A 26,949-nucleotide genomic window follows, 5' to 3' on the forward strand; every position below is an offset into this window, starting at 1 on the left:
GAGAGTTCGTCAGTGTCAGGGAGCAGGAGATGACAGTAGTCCTTGTGCAGTCCCAGTGAGGTCAGGAGGTCAGGCTTCAAAAGCAGCAGACATTGGGAAGCCATGGTCTGTCCTTTAGCTGCCACAACATGTAGTCAGAGTTTAGGGGGCTGTCGGAGTTAATGGGCTTCAGGAGTACTGGAAACTATTCAAAAAATCAAGCTGTCCAGGGCTCACAGGGCCAAGGAGATACTTCAGACCCTTTCTCAGACATTATGGGATGGAGGTGGAGTTTCAGAGGCTGTCAATATTGATGGTGTGGTGGTGCTGAGCATGGACCAGCAGTGGACAGTGGATGAAAGCAAAGATGTATGCAGTACCACAGTAGCATAGCAGTGATGTCAAAAAGAGGTGGGTGGGAGGGGGGGGGGGGGCATGTCAAAGAGTGCCAAGCTATCATGGACCAGTTTTGATGTGGGGATATTAGTAGAAGGTGAGAGCTCCTGGTACGGAGGTAATTGCTGACAAGCAGTAATGGAAAGCATTGGGCCAAAAAGCTGAGGAGATTAGAATACAGAGATCTGATGACCGAATGTGACTCTTAATTCTGCAGAACACATCAAGTAAACAGGGAATGCAGCAAGTTGATGTTTTACCTGTTCCTGCTGCCACACAGAATCCATGGAATGCAGCAGTTACATCAGTGGCTGCTGAATCTTGGTGCTGCTGAAGCCACCATTGCCGGAAGCAGGGAGTGTCTGGCTTAGCTTCTTTCACTATTTGCAAATTTAGTGGAATGCAGAAATGTTGGGAAATACCTGGAAAAGCCAGGTTAGCTATAGAGGTTTTATTTAACCCAGTCCCACAGGAAACACATGCAGGTATGAGGGTTCCAGGTAAATGAGGGGAACCTTTTAAAGGAGACACATTTTTCAGCATGAAGCATGCTATGTGTGGTACAAGCCAGCTGAATGAAGCTCTGAAGATTCTAAGATGACAATTAGCAGATTGACAGTTGGTACTCAGAGGGGACTGAGACAGGCAGAGCTCAGGAATCTCAATGCTCGGATGAGATGATGGTGCCAGGAAGAGGGATTCAGTTTTGTAAGGAATTGGAGAACCTTTTTGGAAAGTGGGAGTCTTTTCCAAAGGGACAGGCTCCACATTCATCAGGATGGAACTAGGCTGCTGGCACTAACCTTTAAAAAGGAGATAGAGCAGCTTTTAAACTAGAACAAGGAAAAAAACCAACAGTTGCTCAGCAATGCAAGATTCAGAGGGAGATATATTTGAAGGATACTAATGAAGCAAGAGAGTTATGGCATCCCAACACAGAGGCTCCAATAAAACCAAAAAGTAGTCCATTTGATTGTAAGTAAAGAATCACCTGAGCATAATGATTCCAAATTATTCCTAACAACTGAAAAGCAGGTTGTTAATACAAACAAATATCATACTTTGAAATGTGTGTAACTGTGTATGCCAATGCCTGAAATCTAAAAAGTAAGATGGAAGAGTTAGAGTGTATAGCAGTGAATAATGAGGTAGACATAATCAGCATCTCAAAGATATGGTGGAAGAGGATAATCAATGGGACAGTGTAATACCTTGGTACAAATTATATCACGATGATAGGGAGGATCAATTTGGTGTTGGGGGGGGGGGGGGGGTTATGTCTGGAATGGCATAGAGTCCAACAGGACTCATAATAAGACTAATAAGAGACTAAATGCACAAGAGAATCTTTATGGGTAGAAATCCTGTATGTGTTGGGTAAGAGTATAGCAATAGGAGTATATTACCATCCAAATGGCCAATTGATGAGATGGATGATGAAATACTAAGATAAATCAGGGAAACTAACCAATTTGGCACTGCAGTAATACTGGGAGATTTTGATTAGCTCAGTATTGATTGGGTAAATGTAGTATTAGGACATGCTAGAAAGGTAAAATTCCTGGATGGAATAAATGACTGCTTCATGGAGCAATTGGTTCAGAAGCCAACAAGAGAAGGAGCTATTTTAAATTTAGTTCTTGGGCACAGAATTTGGTGATAGTGGTAATGGTAAAATGATCAAATTTGAACTAATGACTGGAAATAAACACATAAACCTTTCAAACAGAAAACTTTGATAAAATGAGGAAAATTGTTAGAAAAAAAGTGAAAGGTTAAGAGTGTACAACAGGCATGTGGAAATTTTTTAAAAATACCATCTTAGAAGTGCAGTCCAGATGTATTTCACGCATTAAGAAATATAGAAAGAAAGCCAAACAATTGCCGGCATGCTGAAAAGGTGAGGTAAAAGAAGATATTTTAGCCAAAAAAACTTTCTTCAAAACCTGGAAGTAGAATTCATCTGAAGAAATTAGGAAAAAGCATAAGCATTGTCCAATTAAATATAAAACATTGTCAGTTTGCAGTCTCAACTCTGTAGGAAGCTCGTTCCACAGTTTAGGCCCAACCAAATAAATATTTCTTTCTCTTACCTGACTCAGGTGGACAGACTTTACTGATGGGATTACTAAAAGGCCCTTGGTTTGCAGATCTCAATTTTTTTTGTTGTTTATGTAAATGAAATGCTGCATTCAGTCAATCCATTTGGTCTCCATAGATATTTGTATGTAAAATACAGAGTACTTTAAATTGAGTACGATATTTCATTGGTAACCAGTATAGTTTTATTACTTTCGGCATTATATGATCACTTTTTCTTATTTCTGTTAACACCCTAGCAGCAGCATTTTGCAGTATTTGTAATGGACGTTTTATAGAGGCTGGTAGGCCTAGTAACAGTGAGTTGCAATAATCTGTACTAGAAGAGACAAATAATTGTAATACTGTTCTAAAATCTTCTTCAGTTAATAATGGCTTTAGACATCTCAATGTCAATAGTTTACTGTAGCCTTCTTTTAGTTTAGCAGAGATGTGTTTTTTAAAATTGAGCTCCATGTCGATAATTATACCAAGATCTCTAGCGTGCCTTGTTGGCTTAATTGTTATACCGTCTTGGAACGATAGGTTAGAAAATCCTACATCTCTCATTTTCCTTTCTAATAAAATAATTTCCGTTTTGTTGATGTTTAAAACCAGTCTCATGTGTGTAATTGTTTAATAATGTTTAAATACATAGCCGTTAATTTATATGTTTTTTCAAGTGCATCATTTATTGGGATTAAAATTTGAATGTCATCTGCATATATAAACTGTGTTAGGCCTAAACCGGCTAGTAGATGACACAGTAGCAATATATAAACATTAAATAGTGTTGCCAATAATCCTGAACCCTGCGGTACCCCAGTGTCAAGGCTAATTTTGTCTGACTTCATGTTATTGATTTGTACTTGCTAGGATTGATTTTTCAGAAATGATGTGACCCACTGTAAGGTTGTTTCTGTTATTCCAATTTCTACTAATCTGTTAAGAAGTATTGTATGGTTTACTGTGTCAAATGCACCCGAGAGATCAAATAGTATTAGTAGGTAGTTTTGTCAACTATCAAAGCCTCTCAATATAGTATCTGTTAACGCCAGTAATACAGTTTCTGTACTAAAATATTTCCTGAATCCAAATTGGGCTGGGAAAAGAATGAGGCAAAGGACAGCAGGTGCCATGTTGACTAATGGCAGCCACCAGCTAGCCCTGTCACTTCCAGGCTGCCACTAGACCTCCAGGCATTTATGGTGAGTCCTGGGGCATTTCAGGAGGGTTGTCAAGGGGGTTCAGCTGGTTGGGGAGTGCATAATAATCTATTAAATTAGCGGCTTGAGGACACTGAGTCGAGCTGCTCCACCATCCGCTATTTTTCTCAAAACTTTTCACATCTGAATAAAGGATTTTTCCTGTGAAAATGCCTCATAAGCGGAAGGGCAAGCTGAGGGTCTCCCCCCCCCCCCAGACTCACCCGGCCCAGAGGGACAGCGGTATATTACCGACTTCGTGACCATCTCTCCTTTGGTGGGGACTACGAGCGCTGCTGCGGGAGAGTTGAGAGAAGCGGCTCTCTCGTCAGGCGAAATCACCTTGAGCCCTATCAGAACCCTGAGGTCTGCTGGGCAGCTCTCCCTTCCGCGTCATTGACGGAGCTGGACTCCCCGACGCAATGGTAGCTGGAAGAGACCAGCGCGGTGGGTCCGTTGATCAGGCGAGAGCTGGGACTTTCCTACCACCCCTGTCTGAGGCTCAGGAAATTCCTGCGAGGAGTGCGATTGGAGCAGGAAATGAACCCCTGGAGACAACAAGAGAGAGATCACAGGAGGAGGTAGGAGAAAACACGCGTGATCCCCTGGAGTTTGAGAAACCAGCGGAAATTACACTAGAAGACATATGGGATCTAATGGCTGTAATGGCCCGTACCCTGAAGATTCAGTCCCAACAGTTGGGTAAATTTAAGAATAAACTGGATACCGTGGAAAAAGAACATTCCCAGAAAATTCAAGACCAATCTAATAGCATACAGGACTTGACTGTGAAATTAAACCAGGCTCAGTCTCTCAATTCATCCATTATGAAGGATTGTATTATAATCACAGAGAAGACTAGAGTCGGTAGAAAATTATCTTCGATATTTAAATGTTAGATTGGTCAATTTTCCAAAAGTTTTGGGAGAACCAGTTCTAGTGACCTTCAAACATTTTGCAATTGAATCCCTAAAGATTGACTTAGAAAGTGTGCCTTCCATAAAGAAATTATTCTTTCTAACACCTCAAAGGAATAGTTTACAGATTACCTTTGGAGAAAATAGGGATGATTTCAATAATTTAACACAGTATCTGGAAAATTCCAATATGGAAGTCACAGAAAGGGCAACTCTTTTTGTCCAATTTTTCACGGAAGCAGAAAAAGGACAGCTGATGAAAGCATATTTCAAAAATATAAATAATGCATTTATGGGTGGGATAGTGAGGGTCTATCCAGATCTCTCACGGCCCACTCAACAGCGTAGGAAAATGTTTATAGCTATGCGTCCTGAGGTTTTGGCTAAGGGAGCGAGTTGTGAAATCAGCTGGTAATTTATATATTTTTTTCTGCCTGAACAGTTGAGGCAGTTTCTGGATGGAGGGACATAAGTCTGTGTTAATCGGGGGCAATATGATAGAGAGCTACAAGCCTGTATTTGGTAATTTATTATTTCCTTGAGCACTTCTCTGATTTTCCTTTCTCCTCCCTCCCTAATTTCCAATGAAAAACAGTTGAGAATGATATGTTTTCTTTATTATATACATAAAGGAATGTATGTACATTTCCTTGATAACTTTTTCTGTATTTCCATGCAAGGTTGTTCCTTGTAATATATTTTGAAAAAACTCATAAATAAAGAATTTAAAAAATAAATAAATAATAAATTAGAAGATTTGGAATGGGTTCTGAATTATTTTTTTTATGTTGCTTTGCTTAGACTCCCATAAAAAAAAGATAGGAAAAACGACAACAAATTTTGTGTTTTTTCCTATCATTTTTTAAATATTCTGAAATGCAGCAAAATAGGATATATTGTCAGTTAACTCTTATACAGTTAACTCTTAGTTGTCTGGGTATATTCAGAGGCACAGCTGTGCTGCAGAATATCTCAGACAAGTTTATCTGGCTGACTTGTTTTGCTGGATAACAGCTAAATAAAGACATAAGATATGCAATACTGGGTCAGACCAAGCCTAGATGTTGTTCAGTGGATCCCTAGCTGAGACTAGGTTGACGCTACGTACAGAAGGAGGCTTCCTGTAGGTTCTCATTTTCAGAGGTGGGTGCGCTCGGAGTGGAAACCCGACTGGACCTTCAACAATACCAGCCCTTGTTCCCCGCAGGTTGAGCCCTTGGGTACCGTGGCCGGCTGGACTTAGGTGCGGATCTCCAGAGGGTGATGAATCCCACAATGACAGCAGGCAGAGTCAGGCATACCAGAGGTCGTGGGCAGATGGCTAGCAGAGGAACCGAGGAACAGGCAGATGGTCGGGGCAGGTGGCAAGCAAGACGGAATCCAAGGGCATACCAAGATCAGAATCCAGATGAGAAGTCATGGAGGAGAGGAGTGGCGCAGGGAACCAGGAACAGGAAGCAAGGCAGGACCAGGAACACCAGAGCAGGAACACATGGAGCAGGTACACACGGAGCAGGAAGAGCAACAAACAACTCTAAACCTGAGTGGGACCTATTGCTGAGGCAAGGACCTGATGATTAGGCAGGGGTTAAATAGTCCCCTGTCCTGACATCATCGCTAGGGACGCAGGAAGGTTTAAGAACCAGAAGGGATCGCACGCGCCTGGGAGGGCCGGTTGCAGTGTCTGCGTCGGTGCAAATGGCCGAGACAGGGAGCAGGGACGAGCGGCCCAGCAGGGACTGGAAATTCGCGCAGGCTGGGACAGCACTGGAGTGACTCCCCTGGGGCCAGAGGTGAGAGATGCTGGTCGCGGATCCCCACGGCCAGCGACCGCAAAACTAGCATCCTTTTTCCAACAGTGGCCAATCCAAGTCAAAAGTACCTGGCAAGTACCCAAACATTAAATAGATCTCAAGCTACTATTACTTATTAATTAATAACAGTTTATGGATTTTTCCTCTAGGAACTTATCCAAATTTTTTTTAAACCCACTTACACTCTTCTGTAAGCTACCTCTCAGTAGCTAACAGAAGAGGACTGAAATCCCGAAAATTAAGTTTGAAATTTGTGCAAATGCTTATTTTTACTTATTTAATTTATATTCCACCTTTCAGGGACTTCAAAGTAGATTATATTCAAGTATTGTAGGTATTTCCCTGTCCCCAGGGGTCTTACAATCTATGGGCCTCATTTACAAAGCTGAATTAGGCCATTTCCCACTACTGTTTACTGCGTAGTAAATGGTCTAACACAAGGATAATGTGAGGTATGTAGAATACCTTGTGTTATTCAACTCCTGGGACTATGTGTATTATAATTAGCTGACTGGCATGCAAACATTAACGCATGTCCTGATGCTCCCAGAGTTGATTGGTACTAAAACCTCCCAATGTGTGTAAAAGTTCCCTGTGGTCTCCATAGACCATCTGTTCTACCCTCTTCCTGCAACCCATGGAAGTGGTCAGAATATTTAAAAAAATATACTTAAAATTTTAAACTTCCGGATCAGGACCTGACTCAACTTGCCAACCTCTCCCCTTTGACTTAAAAATGAGACCCCCCCCCCCCCCCAAAGATTGGGCCTTTACCCTAGCCCATCTTCTGGTCCCACCCTGCACTTTCATTAGAAGCTCTGGTGGTGTAGTGTGGGCCTGGAGCTCCCCCTAGACTCTGGGATTGGTGGTGTCAGTTTTTCAAAATGGCACCAGCGGGCTGGACCATGCATTTGCCTTACCACTTGATAGGGGCAGCTGGTGCCATTTTGAAAATGGCTATCAAAAGACTCAGAGACTAGGGGGTGCTCCAGGCCCACACTACACCACCAGGGCTTCTATTGTAAGTGCAGGGGGTCTAGAAGGTTGGGGGCCAAGTCTTCAGGGGTATGATTTTTAAGACAAAGTGTCTTCTTCTTGAGTTGTTATACTTGAGTTGTCTGGCATTTCGCATGCTATTCTGCCTTGCTGCTGCTATACACCTCAATGCCTCACCATGGGGGTTTTTGTGGAACGTAGCCTTGCCTCCATGCCCAGACCTTACACTTTGCAAATCTCTTTGACACTATTCCTTGCTGCTGAACCCCAGACCTTATACCTTGAGCTATTCTTGGAGTTTGGGGGGCTGCTTTGCACCTCTTATGTTGCTCTGGTATCTTAAAGCCACTCTTTGTGCTGTTTGACCCCCTTTAACAGTGCCTACCTTGAAGTTTCTTCTGCCACTTTTCTGCTTCATTCCCCCTTCATAGTGCCTGAGGATGCTGATGCCACCTTTGGTTCCACGTTGCCACTCAAGATGCCATCAAAGGTTCATGTCAATCTTGCTGGTGCCCTCTTTGGAACCTTGGGGTGTTCTTCCCAAGTTTGATGCTGTTTTGATCCTTTCTCAGGTGATTTGGAGAACTCCTGCCTATGCTGGTATCTCTTTATGGAGACTTAGGATATTCATGCCACTTTAGTGCCACTTTCCACATTCTTTCTAGATACCTTGGTGGCCTTTCTCCATTTTGATGAATTTTTCCCACAAATTCTAAAACAATTGATTACAAAACCCCAAATCTGGAGCACAATAGAGGCTGTAGTGCTTCCCCCATTGACTTTAACTGCAAATGAAAAACGAAACAATTTTTTTTTTATTTTTAAATTAATGAAATGAATTGGGGTCCCTACGAAATTAATTTTGAAATGAAATCAATTTTTTTTCCTGCTCATCCCTAGGCAATTTGATATACATCAACTTGGGATACTTGTGGCAGTCTCTACAGAGCCAATAGAGTCTATAGTGACTGCCACAAGCATCCCAGGTCATTTTTACAGTTCCTAGAAATAATTTTGATCATAAAGTCAGTGGGCACATCTTTTTTGGAGCACATGAAATGATAAGTCATTGACTATCCCATGCCTATGCCAGAATATTCAACCAGGCCTGTTGGAATGGTCAGGTGAGTTTATGGTTGAAAATGAAGGAACCCTGTATGCATTGAGTGTGATTGATACTGTCATATCCAGTGCAGCTCCTTGCTAGGGTGGGAAATGCGACCTTAAATCAAAAGGGATCAGCACTGCAAAGTGCTTAAAGGCCAAGTGGGCTGGAGGTAGAACATCATACTGGGCCTGGCAGATGCCCACCTGGACAAAAGTTAGAGATACCATTGTTAAAGCTCAGGTATCAATGCTAAACTTATGTGTTAATAAAGCTGCAACAGTTTGCTTCCCACACATTGGGCCCAGCATTTAAAGATATCCAGCTAAGTTACCTAGATATAACTTATCTGGCTAACCTAGAAGGGATATTCAGCATGGCTATGCTACTGAATATATCTGGATAAGTTCTAGTTAACCAGATAAGCTATTGAGCAGTTCTAAATTAATTCACTTAACTTAATCAGATAAGTACAAATATTAACATTTATCCGGTTAAGGAAACCGAATAAGTAGCCTTGCCCCGATTCTCCCATTGCCTGCCTCCAAGATATCCAACTATCTATTTAGTCAGATAAATGCTTATCTAGCTAAGTGGTAGCCACTCACATAGCTAGATATTCAACAGCATTCAGCCTGGATCTGGGCTCCAGCCTAGGCCAAGGTCCAGGTATCGGGATCCGGCCTTCTGGCATGGTCCCAGCATCAGACCTGGCTCTGGGTTAAGGCCCCTGCATCGGGAGCCAGCTTCTGGGCAGGGCCATGGCATCAGGCCTGGGCCCAAAATACAGCCTAGGCTGAGGCAGACTGGGCCCCGGTGTTGATCCTCGGTCTGAGTTGAGGCCATGGTATCAGGACCCAGCCTTTGGGCTATACCATGGCATCAGTCGTGGAACCAGGCTCTGGCCAAGCCTAAGGCATCAGCTTTGAGTAGGCTGAAACCAAAGTCAGGGCAACGTACTGTGGCCAATGCAAGGTCGAGACTTAGACTTTGGGCTAGGTGAAGGCCACAGCATTTGACCTGGGTCTGTGCTCTGGCCTAGGCCAAGGTGTTGGCATGGGCCTTAACCAAGGTTATGGTGACTTGCCACATCCTCAGCCTATGAAGGCCGAGGCTTCAGCCTGGGACTTGGCCTTGCTGGCGGATCCCATCATGACTGGGTTAGTGGTGGCCAGGGTGGATTTTGGCTCCGGTATGTCTCTGGGTGGGTGGAAGGCCTTGAGAGGCCTCATTTTTGTTTTTTTGGCCATTTCTAGGGGAATTAAAAAAAAATGCTTGATTTGATTATTTCACATGAATGAAATGAATTAAATAAATACTGAAATTAAATATCACAAACTAAACACCGAAATGAAATACCTCAAACCAAAATTAATGAAAAAAACTTTCCTGAAAATGAACTGAAAAATGAAAAAAAATAATTTCCCTGCACATCCCTAGTAAGAGGATGCGTTTATTATAAAGATGAGTACAGTGAAAGGCTGAAAAATTCTGGCTGCCCATATTATGCAAGGGACAGATAAGGCTGGTTCCCAAGCTGCAACATAGGTCATTGGCTCAGCATAATGGTGCCCCAGTTCAGAAATTGGAAGCGGAGGGAGATGAGACCTGATAGGGAAGGGATAGCTTGATTACCTGTGGTTTCAAACCATGCATGGAGTTTTTCTGATTCGTAACTGGTGATTAAGCCACAGTGGAGTAAGGAAATAAGGTATATGATATAAAGTCAGAAAGTTCTGATCTTCCCACTTTCACCATTTTATTAAGCTGCAACCCTCCAATTTTCCATCTAATAATCCTGTATGGTGTTTATTGTGGTTGCTGTCACAGCTGATATAAGGTAGGGAGGAATACCCGTGCAGGGTACAGGGAACATTCAATACCGGGTAATAATAGCAGATCAATGGGGTGGGTAGATGATTAACACTTGGCAATTGCTGTGTGGATTGGGTATGATTAGGCATAGTCATGTATGATGAGAGCTTGGATGAGGCAGGGGCATCACACAAGGGCATCTCTGAGCTGCCAGAGGCCTACAGGCCATGTGGCCTGGAGATGGGACATTTTGCTGGGGCATGACAGATAACCATTAAAGTAAACATTAGGGATACCATATTGTTAGAGCACAGGTATCAATATTAGACGTATGTGCTAATACAGCTGTGGCCTTTAGATTCCCATACATTGTGTATGATCTGTTATTTTGGTGGTGAAAGGGATGTGTTTATTGTAAAGGAGCTGGATGCAGGGAAAGGTCCAAAAGTCCTGGCTGCCATGTATTACGGTATATATTTAAAAATGCTAATCTGATATTCCTTTTGCTCCTTTTATCCTGTTCCTTCATTTCTTTACCTCTGATTTTGTTGAGCAATTTTTGCTTTTCTTGGAAGGACTAAAAGCACTTGATAATTGTCCTGCCAGCATTGCCCAGTCTCTCCTCACTCCTCAAAAGTCTTAAAACATGTATTTCTTTCTTTACATATGATACTGAGATATATCTTCTTAATTATGGTCTCAGTAACCTTCATTTTGTCTAGCTTGAGGGCTCCCAAAATTCTTATGTTGGACCATCTTTGCCCTCTTTGGAGATTATTCTGTCTCTCTCAGGCCAATGGTAGTCTTATCTTGTACTTTGATTTTTTTTTTTTTTCAAAGAAACTCACTGTTGCATTGATAATGCTGCTTTTGAGTTACGTGACTCTTTAATACCTTAATTTCACCTCTGTCTGCCACTGCTGCTGCCATTGTCATTGGAAATGTCAGTGTGGATTAGTTTAAGTTTATTCATGGGAGTCGCAATATCAGATTTTGTGGAGTGAGAAATACTGGGAGCAATTTTTAAACTATCAGCAATGGGATAAGGTCGAAGGGAAATTTTATAGATGCTGCAGTTTTCCTGATCAGAAAGCATTAAAAGCTTAGTGCCCTGTTATAGAGTCCATCAAGCTAGGGCGAGAGAACATTGTAGAAATTTCATCTTTGTGAGACTTTCCTCACTCCAAATGACATCAAATCTTCACCGATGTGTACATCTCACTCTGCATGTCAAACTGGCCTCAAAACCCTAAATCACCATCAAAACCTCACCTCAAGTTATTAGCTGGCCCTCCTCTAGTGACATAAATAGTTGACTACTATGAAGGCCTTATAAAGATCTCTCTCTCTCTCTCACCATCTGCCCGGGCAGCTTGCAAAGTAAAAATTTTGTAGGTGTGATAAATTAAATGTAGGTTGCAATAAAATACATATGCAAAGCACTAAAATAGTGCACAATGTGGTAACTCTAAAATTATCATAGCCACATCCCTTGTCATTAACACAGGCATTATTTGTGTGAAATTTATAGCATTTTGATGAATCTAAGCCTTAGCCAGATAAGTTTATCTGGCTATCTTTGCAATCTGGACCCTTTGTTTTTACAGAGAAAAAATATTGTGCCAGCATATATATTTTCAAATGTCCTGCAAGCATGCAAAATAGGTTTATGCAATGCAACCCTGTAAATAAAGCATACAAAGAAAATTAAACCACAACTGAAGGTTGATATTATTACAGAAAAAAAAAACCTCTGTAATCCTCCCTGCCACATGAGGCATCTATGGTTTTGCTCATTATATCTCCAGACAAAGAAAGTTATTTTCAAAAGGAAAACTCATAAATTAACCTAGTCTAGATGAAGAAGAAGTCACAGGCCAAATTGACCAATACAGTAGTTGCTAAATTACACAACCATCACTTTCTAGACTTTATAAGAAAAAATGAAGCAGAAAGCTTAACTAATAGGAGTATGGTCTATTGTAGCCATGTCTCCATCAAAAGAAGATTAGAAGCAAATTCTTCCAGTGTGCTTCAGAGCATATGTGCATAATATTATTCTTAAAGTAACTTCTTTGTGGGTATGAGTGACAGCAATCTCTCTTCATTAACTGAAGGCTGAACAGAAGAAATCTATTGACTGATGTGCAATGAGATAAAAGCAGCATCAAGTCTAAATCCATTTTGATATTTATGATATTTTTACTTCAAATTCAGCTATTCATTTTAACATATAAAACATTTGAAGTTGAATATAACAAAATTATAGAAAGAGGTATTCAGCACAAATGAGGCTTTGATGGTTCTATGGTAAGTCTGTTTCCATTTACTTAAAGATGGAACACTAATTCATCATGAGACAAAAGTAAGCTGTTTCATTATGTACTGTATCTTACTTTCTTGTATGACATTTGAGGGTCACTATTGATGCATGGCTAGCAAATGAGACTTTTGAAATGTTAAGTGTATTCACGCATATGCTAGCAAATAGAAAACCAAATTTACTTTAATATCAAATCCAAGATCAGCTGAATTAATTTTGATGCCCAGTATCCAAGCCACAAGTGAAGAATGCTTATCCTAAAGACAGAAAATGCATCTTTCTTACTGTAGCTCTTAGGAGAGTAAAACATGGAGAAGGTAATTTTATAACATCCCACATAGGGCTAACATCTGCATGTACAAAATACACACAAATCCACTTTGAACATTCATGGGTGTATGCAGAACCCCCCATGGCATACATGCACAAAGCTATACCTGCTTGAAAGCATGGTTATAGATTGAAAATTGAATGAATGCATGTAAATCCTGATCCTTACCTAATTCCACCCCCTAATGCTTATTTAGTGAGAGAACCATGTTCAAAATTGGTTTACAGAGATGTTATCTAGCTAAATGAATATTTGGGCACTTACCTGGCTACGTTCTAGCCAGATAATAAGTAAACTGGCTAGAAATAAGCTGGATAAGTTAGTGGCACTATGGAGGTGTAGGAGGAGTTGAGTTAGCCAGATAAGTTATCTGGCTAACTCTGATATTCATAGTTAGTTGGATAAATTAGCCATCTGTGGTCAGCCTATATGGCTGCCCTAAAATTAGCTGAATAAACTTAACTGGCTAACTTTAAGGTAACTGGATCTATTCAGCATTGCAGATGTGACACTGAATGTATGGGATAAGTTAGCCAGATAATTGGGTAATTGCCAGGTTCTTGTGACCTGGTTTGGCCTCTGTTGGAAACAGGATGCTGGGCTTGATGGACCCTTGGACTGACCCAGCATGGCAATTTCTTTTGTTCTTATGTTCTTATAAGTTTATCCTACTAACTAGCTGTATTGCACAGTGGCTACACATGGACATTTGTGTGCATAAAATTATGTGCAAAATTATGTTTTACACTTACATTTTTATGCATATTCTCTGGGAGTATTTGTAAAGAGTCACTTGCATGTATAAGTGCTTTTGAAAAATACTCCTAATAGTGTCTAATAGGGGTGTGTATTCATTTGCAACGAAATAGGAAATAAAGACGATATTTCCTATTTCATTGCATTTCGGGGGGACCTGACAAAACGAAAGGAAAACCCACAAAATTTTGTGTGGTTTTCCTATCATTTCTTTTTTTTTTTTTTTGGGGGGGGGGAGAAAGGACACATTAAAAAAAAACAACCCATCACAACCCTTCAAATTTAATTAATTACAAACCCCCACCGTCCCGACCCTCCAAGACTTGCCTGACCCCTCCCCCAAGGCTTAACGAAAGTCCCTGGTGGACCAGCGGGGGTCCCGTGGGGGGGGGGGGGGGTCGGACAAGTCATGGGGGTAGGGATGGTGGGGGTTTGTAATTAATTAAATTTGAAGGGTTGGGATGGGTTTAGAGGGGTTTAGAGGGGTTAGTGGGCACTAACCCCTAAATTTGGGGCGGCCAAAAAAAATCGGCCCGAACCGCAGGAAAACAAAATTTCCTGTGGCGGGCCTTTTATAGCTCAGCTCCTTTGCTGAAAATCTATATATATTTAAGCCTGGAACATATCAATGCTTGTTAGTGCTGAAGGCAAAAGCTGGAGAACATCTGGTTCTAGGAAAACAGGAGAAAAAAATAAGACATTTCCAGGAGAGCAAAAGCCAAACCTAGGAGAAGAATGACTGCCATGAAAGATTACCTCAGCAGGCCCTGACACATCCCTCCCATTGACACCAGGGAAGGAAAATCTGCTAACACTGAGTCAGAGAAATACCAGCATCTGACCATCCTCCCAACTGCAGAAGGCTTTCAATTGTTTTTGAAGAGAATATGCTCAAGGAGACTGTAATGGCCATTCCCAAATGCTAGCAAAGATAGATCTGCTTACTGACCATGCCAGCATTGTGCCCAGGACTGGCTTTTGGGGTGTATGATCTGTGCGACTATGAGGCATGTCCACGGGGGTTCTACTGTGCCTTTCCTTTTGCCGTGCCATGAGCTGACTAGGACTGCAGCAGGACTGCCAGTTCAGGAACAGGGAGGAAGCATTTACTGCTTATTGCTGTTGCTTTCCTGATTCTCTGCTAATTGGTTCTGCTAAACCAAATAAGTGAATTAGCTGCAGAAGGTGGGAAAGCAATATTAATTGCTAAGAAGAATGTTCTCAACCATCAGGGAGAACAAAGAGAGTGAGGGGAAGAGTGGGGGGTGAGTGAAAAGAATAAGCTAGGGATGTGAATCGTTTTTTGACGATTTAAAATATCGTCCGATATATTTTAAATCATCAAAAATCATTAGGGCCTCGATACAATACCAATTCCCCCGATTTATCGTCAAAAAATCGTAAATCGGGGGAAGGGGGAGGGCAGGAAAACCGGCACATTAAAACACCCTAAAACCCACCCCCGACCATTTAAATTAAATCCCCCACCCTCCCGAACCCCCCCAAATGCCTTAAATTACCTGGGGGTCCAGCGGCGGTCTGGAACGGTCTCCTGCAATTGAATCATGTTGTCTTCAGCCGGCGCCATTCTGCGCCGCCATTTTGTAAAATGGCAGCGCAAAATGGCGGTGGCCATAGACCAACATGATTCGACTGCAGAAGGTCGTTCCGGACCCCCGCTGGACTGAACCCCGGCTGAACGACCTCCTGCAGTCGATCTCCTGCCGGCGCCATTTTCCGTACGGAAAACGATTCGCGGCAGGAGATCGCTCCCGGACCCCCGCTGGACCCCCAGGGACTTTTGGCCAGCTTGGGGGGGCCTCCTGACCCCCACAAGACTTGCCAAAAGTCCAGCGGGGGTCCAGAACGACCTCCTGCAGTCGAATCGTGTTGGTCTATGGCCGCCGCCATTTTGCGTCGCCATTTTGCAAAATGGCGGCGCAGAATGGCGCCGGCTAAAGACAACACGATTCAATTGCAGGAGACCGTTCCGGACCGCCGTTGGACCCCCAGGTAATTTAAGGCATTGGGGGGGGGGGGTTCGGGAGGGTGGGGGATTTAATTTAAAGGGTGGGGGGGGGGTTTTAGGGTGTTTTAGTGTGCCGGTTTTCCTGCCCTCCCCCTTCCCCCGATTTAGCTACGGACCGCCGCTGGACCCCCAGGTAATTTAAGGCATTTGGGGGGTGTTCGGGAGGGTGGGGGATTTAATTTAAAGGGTCGGGGGTGGGTTTTAGGGTGTTTTAGTGTGCCGGTTTTCCTGCCCTCCCCCTTCCCCCGATTTAGCTACGGACCGCCGCTGGACCCCCAGGTAATTTAAGGCATTTGGGGGGGGGGGTTCGGGAGGGTGGGGGATTTAATTTAAAAGGTCGGGGGAGGGTTTTAGGGGGTTTTAGTGTGCCGGTTCACGATTTTAATGATTTTCACGATACTCTAAACACCCAAACGGCGACAATACGATTCCCTCCCCCTCCCAGCCGAAATCGATCGTTAAGACGATCGAGGACACGATTCACATCTCTAGAATAAGTAGATCAATGAAAGAGCAGAAGTAGAAAAAAGAGAGGGAAAGTTAAGGGGAGAAAGAGAGAGAAAAGGCAGGGAGAAACAGAGAATGAAAGGTGAGGAAAAAAGTGGCAAGCTGGGGATGGAGAGGGGAGAGCAAGAGGATAGAGTAGGTAGGGGAGATAGAAAGACTGGAGAAATGTGATGGATGAGGATAGAAGGCAGGAAGAGAAGGGAGCTAGGGAAGGTGGATTAGAAGACAGAGAGGGCAAACAGAGGTGGATAGAGAGAGGTGGGCAAGGAAGAGAGAAGAGGGAGATCAAGGGAGGAAAAGAGATGGAAATAGAGACAGAGGGAAGAGTGCGAGGAGAGAAAGAGAAATACAAAGAGTTAAAAGGGGCAAGAGGGAAGGAGAGAGAGAGGTAAGGGGGAACAAAAATAGGGAAATCAAAGGAGAGAGTGAAGAGCAAAGAGGAAAGGGGTGGAAAGATGGTGGGTGGGATGGGGCAGAGGAGAGTACTGTGCTTAGTTCTGGAGACCGTATCTCCGAATGGACAGAGACAGGATGGAGGCGGTCCAGAGAAGGGTGACCAAAAAAGTGTATGGTCTTCATTGAATGCCTTATGAGGAGAGATTAAGAATCTAAATATGTATACCCTTGAGGAAAGGAGGAGCAGAGGTGATATGATAGAGACCTTCAGATACTTGAAAGGTTTTAATGATCCAAAGTCAATGACAAACTATTTCCATTGCAAAAAAATCAGCAGAACCAGGGGTCACGATTTGAAGCTCCAGGGAGGAAAACTCAGAACCAATCTCTGGAAGTATTTCTTCACGGAGAGGGTAGTGAATGCCTGGAATGCCCTTCCAGAGGAAGTGGTGAAGACCAAAACTGTGAAGGATTTCAAAGAGACGTGGGATAAACACTGTGGATCCATAAAATCTAGAAGATGTGAATGAAGAGAAGAGGCATGGGGTGGCTTGCGGGAATGACAGCTACTACCTGGAGATTAATACCCTTATTCAATAAACATACACTTGGTTAACGTGACTCCAACATTGCTCTATGCTTCAATGGCAAGAGGAAATGTAGAAAAAAGGATTTACATTCACAAAAAAGCAGGAGAGTAGCTTGCTTGTTGCGGCGGTTACTACCCCAAACCAAATAAGCCTGATACTTCACTTTCAATGCATATCCAATATAGCTCGCTGCTTCAACGGCAGGGGGGAATGAAGAAAATAGATTTATATTCAGACAACAACCAACAAGGACTGAATTACATGTTCTGGGTAAACAAATAAGTGTGGGTGTAACTTGCTTGTTACGGCAGTTACTATCCCAAATCAATTAAGCCTGATACTTCACTTGGAATACATATCCAGCACAGCTCACTGCTTCAATGGCAGGGGGAATGAAGAAAGGAGGATTTATATTCAGACTACCAACAAGGACTAAATTGCACAGACTGGGTAAACAAATAAGCGTGGGAGTAGCTTGCTTATTGTGGCAGTTACTACCCCTAACCAATTAAGCTAGACACTTCACTTAGATGCAGCTCCAACACTGCTCTCTACATCAATGGCGGGGGTGGAAGGTAACTAGAACCAAAAATTTACTAATAAGGGCCAAGAGTAACAGATAAGTATAAGGCCAAGAGTAACAGAGAAGTATGAGAAAAAAAATAAGTGTGAAAGCTTGCTGGGCAGACTGGATGGGCCGTTTGGTCTTCTTCTGTCGTCATTTCTATGTTTATGTTTCTATGTTTAAGAAACAGAGAGTAGGATTAAATGGTTAGTTTTCTCAATGGAAAAAGGTAAACAGTGGAGTGCTTCAGGGACCTGTACTTGGACCAATGCTTTTCAATATATTTATACATGATCTTGAAAAGTATTCAATGAGTGAGGTGATCACATTTGTAGATGACACAAACTTATTCAGAGTAGATAAATCAAATGCAAATTATGATAAGTTGTAGGAGGACCTTGCAAAACTGGAAGATCAGGCTTCCAAATGGCAGATGAAATTTAAAGCAGACAAGTGCAAAGTAATGCATATAGGGGAAGAAAACCCCTTGCTGTAGTTACACAATGTTAGGTTCTGCCTTAGGAGTTACCACCCAAGAAAGATATCTAGGTATCATAGTGGTTAATACATTAAAATTGGTGGCTCAGTGTGCTGTGGCAGTCAAGAAGGCAAACAGAATGTTAGTAATTATTAGGAATTTAATGGTGAATAAAATGGAGAATATCATAATGCCTCTGAATCGCTCCATGGTGAGAACACACCTAGAGTACAGTGTGCAATTCTTGTTGCTGCATCTCAAAAAAGATATAGTTGCACTGGAGAAGGTACAGAGAAGGGCGACCAAAATAATAAAGGTCATGGAACAACTCCCCTATGAGGAAAGACTAAAGTGGTTGGGGCGTTTAGCCTGGAAAAGGAATGGCTGAGAGGAGATATGATAGAGGTCTATGAAATCATCAGAGGACTAGAATGGGTAAATGTGAATTGTAGGAGTGTGCATTCATTTGCAATGTATTGGCTATCTGCAATGTATATGCCATATTCGTTGTATTCGAGGGGGTCACGAAACGTATGGCAAACCCCCATGAATACAACGTATCACTAACGAATAAACCCCCACCCTCCTGACCCCCCCAAGACTTGCCAAAAGTCCCTGGTGGTCCAGCGGGAGTCCTGGAGCGATCTCCTGCACTCAGGCCATTGGCTGCCGGTATCCAAAATGGCACTGATAGCCTTTGCCCTTACTATGTCACAGGGACTACTGGTGCCATTGGTCGGCCCCTGTCACATGGTAGGAGCAATGGATGGCAGGCACCATCTTGTGCTCCTACCATGTGACAGGGGCCGACCAATGGCACCGGTAGCCCCTGTGACATAGTAAGGGCAAAGGCTATTGGCACCATTTTGAATACTGGCAGCCAATAGCATGCACTATTTTCTGAAATAAAAAACAAAGCAAAGAAAAAAAACATGAAATTTTGAAAAAACGAAAATGCATCCTTATGGAATGACAAGAGAAATGAAACAACTATTTTTGCTGTGATCTCCTTTTGAGATGTGCCCAGCTACTGGGCTATCAATCTGTTTTTCTCTCTAATGTTTTATGTCTATGAAAATTGATTCTTGTCCTTAATTTTTGGTTTGTGTCCCCAATGTATCATCCTTCACAAGTGTTTGCATTTGTTCATGTACAAAGAGCAGCATGAATGTGAATTTCTTATTTTGAATGTTTTTCCCATGTGGGTAGCTGTAGGGTCCTGTGATATGTATTGGCACAATTTGCATCGTGGAATCCTGCAAAATGTTGTGCCATTTTCTTCTAATTGGAGCTTACTCCTTTATGGTTTTGTTTTTAGCTAGGTGGTTGTTTCCTGTTGTAAGGCTAGAAATGGGGGAGCAGAGACAATTACATTCAATAATTCATCTTCCAGTAGCAGTAGTTGTGAATGTTTTATAACTGCCATTAGATTTCTAATTCTGGCTTGTATGTTACTAAGGGCTGGATTTTCTATCTTCGCGCATCTCTCTGAATTGTGCGGTAATGGGGGGGGGCGAAGCGGGGGGGGGGGGGCCTGCAATAGCCGGCAGCGATTGCACCACCGCGATGTTATCGCTGCCAGCTTTCGCACCCAATAGTGCCACCCGACTCCTCCTTTTCAGGTGCTGATGCCGCCCCGACTCTGCCCCTATTTAGCTATCGCACGCAAAAAGGGACTTTTCGCGTGCGATATGCTTACAAAATGACCCCCAAAAAGTGGTACCCTCTCCATGGTTTTCCTTTCCTAGTATTGTAGGAAGATTTCCCTTGGTGTTTTGATCTAGGATGAAATTTTCGTGGAGATAATTTTGGGGTGATAGCCATTTTGTTTGAAGGAGTCAGTTGGAGCTTTGAGGTGTTTATTCCTATCCTTTGGTATCAGAGCAAATACGGTAGCATTGTGTAGCTTGGCTGGGTATAATGAACATTTTGTATGTGAAGGATGGAAACTGGAGCTGTGAGATAGTTGCATCTGTCACATCCAAGTGGACTAACATGGCAACTAGAATTCTTTGCTTAAAATGACAACACATTTTTAGATAATTTTCTTTCAATGGGTTCTACAATAAGATAATCCCCCCTTAAGCATGATGCACAGCCAGTGTGAAAGATATGGGTAACTAAATAATTTTTATTTCACTTTTCAGATACTTCAAAGCAGATTACATTTGATAAAGTAATTTAAAACAATATAAAAATAGTTTTTAATATTTTTAAAGCCTTATTTCCTCAGTGTTCATAAACATCTTGTACTAGCCTACTGCAACTATGCAATTCCAGATACGGACCAAAATAGTTAATCCTGACTTTTTAAAAATTCTTGCTTCAAAGATGTTTATGTTGAAAATCTTCTAGAATTGTTAGAAAAAGAAATTGAAAATCCTATGTATTAGGATTTATCTGGAGTCAGGGGATTACCCTGCATTAGACACAGCTCACTAGAATTTGCAGTTGACTAGACAAGCAAAAAAGCTCTTTTTTTTTTTTTTTTTTTTTTTTTTTTTAATTGCATATAGCATTCGCCCTTACAAAGTGCTGTCAATCCATACTGGTTCATAAAGCTTTGTTTTGGGATGCTGCAGATCCTTATTTTGCTTCATTGATCTTAAAAGGAGCAGATCTTGGGTTGCCATGGCAGCTTAGAACAAAACCACATGATGTTGCACATTTTCAGTATTCTATAAAAATTAGCACTGGTTCTCATTTTTTAAGGTTGCAGTTCTACAAACTTCCAACAGTGTAATAGGTATATCACGGGTATCTCAAATATTTCAAGAGGCAATTTTCAAAAACCATTTAGCCAGGTATAATGGCTTTCTAAACATTGTCCACCCTCCCCGAGGGTAAAAGTATGTGTGTTGAGCACAACGTGTGTATTCTATTCACAGTAAGTGGAGGTTTTCTTGGTATAAGGGATAGACCAGGGAATTTAACATCATATGTAGTTTAGCATTTTCAAAATTACATGCATTGTTTTGAAGATGAAAAGCACCCACAGAAAAGCAAATGCAGATCTCTGTGGTACTTTTACCCTTGTCAAAGTCCACAGGAAAAATTACCCATGGACTTTGCAGCTACCTGCAGACAGTTTGAAAATGTCCCCATTAATAACATTTGAAGTTGCCTAAACCCCCCCCAAACCCTTGCAATCTCAATAGACATGAATACACTGCACTACAAAGTAAAACATTATACATCATATTCATAAATGGAAATTCATAGTGGATATATGAAAAACCTAAATAAATAGCTAAATCTGACACAACATGTGAGGACTCAATTCACCCCAATTTGAGGTCAGAAATGAGACAACAGTGAACAGCAATTTGGTAAGGAAGGGGTTTTTTTTATGTGATAAGGCTGTAACATAGGCCCTCCTTTACTAGATTATGGCCTTGGAGAGAGACTGGCTCTCCTTGCTGAACAACATCTTTAAAGCGCAAAGTGCGTAAGCATATGAACCCCGCTTTAAAATACGTCCCTCCCGATGCAGCCGCGTTTGGCGAAACACGGGTCCGTGTCGGGGGCCCTGTTTTAACACTGTGTCACTTTAAGCAATGGAGTTGCCGCCAATAAAATGTTGAAAAATTTACAACGTTGAAGTTGTTTTGGGACTTATTAAAATTTGCTGCGCTTCCCTTTTTGTCCATTAATGTATGCTTGAAGTGCAGCATTTACTCCATCTTCTTTTTCTTGGAGAGAGACTGGTCAGGGAGTCCCTTAACATATATTTTGGGAGTTCTGCAACTGATTTACATTTTCTGATTGAGGATATACCTTTTAAGGGAAAATGCTGGAGTAGACATTTGCCTTGGACACACACTATATTGCATCCTATATTGGATATATTTTGTGCAAGGAACCTTGTCTATGTTGGATAAAGGAAGGTTCTAGATGAAATTATTATTGGGTTTCTAATGATGTATGTTCCCTTTAAGAGGTGTGATGAGAACTATCCTCTAGTGGAAATATTTTTCAGAGTATATAATGCTCTGTTCAAAGTTTGTCAGGTGTTTGGAAGTAATCACAAAGTTAGCAGGGTGCCCAGTGTGCCTCTCCTGCTCACCTGGAAAGGTGTTTCTTGCCAAGGCAAAGAACCAAGGGACTTGACCTGGGTCCCAATAGTAGAGATGTTGTCAGAGTCCCACCATCAGTGGAAGACCTAAGAGATAAGGAGGTCTCAGAGGGGGTTAGAGATTGGGATACCAGAGAAATCCCTTGCTATTTCCTGGAGGAGAATCTGGAGGCATTATAGAAAAAATATAAAGTTTCCTGGGATTAATGAAAGGCCTTACATTGTCTCTACTGAGTGAGTATTGATGTAAACAGTCTAATGGATTAGAGAATTGAGGAAGTATTTAGTTGATAGAAAGCCAGCTTGCTAGTTATGTTTTACATTGTTGCTAATGCTCCAGCATGCATGTAGACACCAATAAGCCATGCTTTTATCAGTGCCTTTTAATAATGTTGTTAACTCTGAGTGCTGGAAACCCCAGAAATAAAAGTTTTGTTTGTTTGAAGATACCTTCTGGTATTAGACCCTACTTTATTTCAAGGTGTGGAGGGGGGAGGGGGGGGAAGGGTTCAAAGGCTGGAATCAAGGTAGAAGGAAAGGGGAAGCAGTCAGAATAGTGTCCTAGAGGACAAATTTTTATCCAGGTGTGTATAATAGAAGGACTCAATTCACCCAATTTGAGGCCAGAAATTGCCTTTAGGCACAGTCAACTACACTATCTGCTTGACCATGTATTCTTTATTGAATGTTATGAGAGACTGGTTCTCATCTCTTAAACGGGTATCTGATATCGCATACATTTCATGTGTCCTTTCCCCGGGGGGGGGATGTTTACATTTATATTTTATGTCTTTTGTTTGTTACTGTACAGGTTTAGTAATATATGAATATAAACAATGGGTTTGAGTGCTGGAATGTTTTGCACATGTATATAGTAGGTCCTGGTAGAGTAGCACTGTGAGAATGAATGTGAGGAAGATGTGTCATTGCTAGAGGAAGAGGGCTAATGAGTATGTTGGCATGCCTGCAGGAATGTAGGGACTGCCAAAGTTGCTGTTCACCAGTCAAGTTTCATGATATGCTGCAGTGATCACAATTCTACATAGGGTTTGGGGATAGCTGGTTGAAAAGTTTATGGTTCATGATATATATATATAGAGAGAGAGAGATTTATATTTAAGTATCGATCTATCTCTCTATCTATATATTAACTAATCTTATCATGCTGTAATTAGTTGTTAAATATTATAAACCAGAATTTAGAAAAAAAAAAGAAAACAGCATGGAAAAACTCCAAATGAGACTTTCTTGATTTCATTCTAATGGAAATAGTTCAGGGTAAAAGTAAATATTGCCATGGGCTCACTCCTCTGATTTTTTTTTAGAGGAAAAGAAGCTGAAAGGTACATTTTATCTCCCATGGAAATGGAACCAACTTTGTCACAAGGGAGGCCACTAGGATTTACTTCTGCTCTTAGCAGTAGTAAATATATTAAAGGTAGAGATTTCTAGGCGGTAAATAAATGCCACGAGGTCAATTTTCCAAAATAGTTAAGATAGATCATTTATTAAGCAAGAGTTAGCTGGAAAAGTTATCAGGGATATTCAGCAGGATAAATGTCCCTGAATACCTTTATCCACATAATTTTAAATCTAACCAGCTATTTTTTGAATATTGTTTGTTAGGTTTAAAGTTATCTGGCTAAAAGTAGCTGGCTAAGATTATGCGACTGTATTCAAAGAATATAGCGGCATAAGCACCGACACATAAAAAAGAAAAAAAAAAAAAGCAAGTCCAGTCTGGAAGCCATTGCCCCCTTCACCAATTTCAAAATTGGGGCTGATGGGTCTCTGTCCCCTATTCCACCTCCACCTCCCTCAAGCTCACCATAATGTTATAAAAAGTATCAGGACTAAAATCCCAAGAAAGTTGGCCAGCTCTTTCCCTCAGGGATGCAAATACTCTTACTTGGTAGGGGGACTCTCTCTGACCTCACCCTTCCCCATCCCCCCAAGTTAACACCATTCCTATCTTTTTGGCCAGCACCCTCAAATGGCAAAAGCCGTTGTTGAGATAATATCTTATGCTGCCGGGAGCAGTAGCTTCTACCATGGATCCAGCAACCTTTGTCATTTGGAATGCTGGACAAGAATAAATGGATTGGGTTGGCTAGGGGGGATGTGGGAGGGGCTTGGGGAGAGAAGGTGACCTCCTACCGAGTAGGACCAATTGATTGGTTGAATGGTGGAGCTGGCCTGTCTCCAAGATCCTTTCAACCCAACACATTTTCATAAAATTACAGAGAGCATGAAAGTAGGGAGCACTGGCTCACTGACCCAATTCTGTAATCCACACAAGGGGAGGGGGCCACAGCCAATGAACTGGACTTTTTTTTTCACATTTGTCGGTCTTTAACCAGCTATATTCTTTTGAATATAGTCAGTTAAGCCTAAAGTTATACGGGAGCATGTTCCCGGATAACTTTAGTCCTGCTCCTGGGGATGGTTAGAGTTAGCCAAGAAACTTATTTAGTTAACATCAAATAATGGAGTTAGCTGGATGGATACATTTACTTGCTAACTCATCCCCACCCCAGAACACCCTAACAATTCCCTTAACATATTCAGCTAAAGTTTAGCTGAATAATTGCTTATCTAGCTAAAATTTTGTCAAATAAGTTACTAACATATTGGAAAGTTAGCTGGATAATTCACAATTTATCCAACTAAATGCCTTTAAATATTGGCCTTCCAATATCTAGGTGGATGAATAACCCTTTAGGGGTGGGACCAGAGGCATAGACAAGCAATGGAGTATATAGATGAGCTCTGCTTTTTGTGCACTCTGAATATTCTTTTACAAACCTTTCAGAATAAGTTTGAAAAGAAAATGAAGAAAGGTCAAATATTCCTTTTAGAACAATAGATATTTATGGAAACCCAATAGTCATTCTCTATTCACCTAGCAGAGGGGTAAACAGAGTTCTTTGTATGTACAGAATGTGGCATAAAATTCATATCTTAGATCAGTGACTTTCTCAGGCATTTAAACCTATACAAATACTGAGGAGTCTGACACACAGGGGTAATAAGGTTAACATACCATTTTAACTGTTCAGAATGCTGTGTGAAATGCTTTCTTTTTTAAAAGGATAGAAAGTGAGAGAGAGTATATCGCTCATCGATCCTTGTTGCCAAAATTTTAGAAATCAGCTATGAGTGGAACGTTCAATGGCTAAGTTAAAGCCCTTCATATTCCCTTGGCCATTCACTTTCTCCAGAATGGGTATAAACTGCACTGTCCTTTTGGAAAGAGTTGCTTAGCTATACACATTTTATATATTGTTCATGGGAGATGCCTTCTTCATTTTCTCCAGTGGAACGTCGTCATCTTCTACTTCAAGTGGATTTTCATATACATGTTCCATGGTATTCTCCTCACTCTGATACTTAGCAAAATTGACAAATACCTGTTAAAAAATTAAATTATTTCAATTAGTATAACCAGCATTTAAAAAAAAAAAAGTTATTTTCTGCTCGTTTGTTTAGTTCGATACAAACTCAGGGGTACATATGCCTATTTAGATATAAAAGAAATTAGGATTAGCAATTAGAAAGCTATTGGATGGTAGTGACCCATGAATTATATTGCATTTCAGGATGAGAGGCCAATATTATCATTTTTTTTATTCTTTAAGATATGTGTAGTTTTACTTAAACAGTGAAAAGATTGGGGAATTTCCTATTAATTCTTTCAATAGTTTATAGATGACTTGATTCTAAATTGTATAAAGATGACTGTTTTATAGCTAGGAGCTTTGCCTTTGCCTTCAATGCTATACTCGTCTTAGGTGGCTGATCATTAAAATTTGTCACGGAGGCACGCAACCTAGGGGTCATGTTGGACTCTAATCTGCTGTTAATTGATCAAGTAAAAAGGGTAGCTAAGATTGCATTTTATAAATTATGTTTATTGAGGCCATTAAGAAATATTCTCTCTCCTCCTGATTTCTGTTAGTAGTTCAAGCTATAGAGTTAACTATAAATTCTCTGAATCCAGGTTCCCTAAGTACCTATTACATGTTTTGCAGCTTGTCCAATATGCTGCTGTAAGAACAGTGTTTGGCATGCGGTGTACTTAAAAGAGTTGCACTGGTTACCTGTTGTTCATAGAATCCAGTTTAAATTAACACTTATTCATAAACATTGCATTTAGATTCCTTTTTTTTTTGAAGGATAAAATAACTTGTTTCATGCCTTCTTGAATCCTATGTTCTGCCTCCTACTTAAGGTTTGTAATATATCTCAGGTTAAGTTGAAAGCAACTTGAGTTCTTTATCAGTGATTGGTCCTGTGCCATGGCATTGCCTTTCATTAGAAATTAGCAGCCTGACAAATTACCTAAAATTCAGGAAGATGCTGAAAGCTTTTTTATTTAACCAAGATTTTAATATTTGAGTTGTATTCCACATTTTGATTTAATCATGTCTGCTTTATATTGTTTTGTGTAACTGTTTTATTATGTATGTTGACTGTAATCCACAATGAATTTGTGGGAATTGCCTCAGGCAATGGAACAAGGGGTGATGGGATCAGTAACATGGCAGAGCAACAGTGGCAACAGAGGAAAGGCTTCCTAAGCTCTATCACGCA

General features: G+C 41.3%; 1 protein-coding gene across 1 annotated transcript in view; it reads right to left on the reverse strand.

The window, feature by feature from the left end:
• Window positions 1–24,071: 24,071 nt before the first annotated feature.
• LOC115096270 (ATP-binding cassette sub-family A member 1-like) overlaps window positions 24,072–26,949 on the reverse strand; it is a 618,744-nt gene continuing 615,866 nt past the window's right edge. Inside the window, exon 40 of the mRNA XM_029610773.1 lies at window positions 24,072–25,766. Within this exon, the coding sequence (XP_029466633.1) occupies window positions 25,632–25,766 (135 nt within the window). The 3' untranslated portion in view covers window positions 24,072–25,631. The remainder of the gene's footprint in view (window positions 25,767–26,949) is intronic.

Source organism: Rhinatrema bivittatum, chromosome 1, assembly GCF_901001135.1.
Source record: "Rhinatrema bivittatum chromosome 1, aRhiBiv1.1, whole genome shotgun sequence".
Lineage (NCBI taxonomy): Eukaryota > Metazoa > Chordata > Amphibia > Gymnophiona > Rhinatrematidae > Rhinatrema > Rhinatrema bivittatum.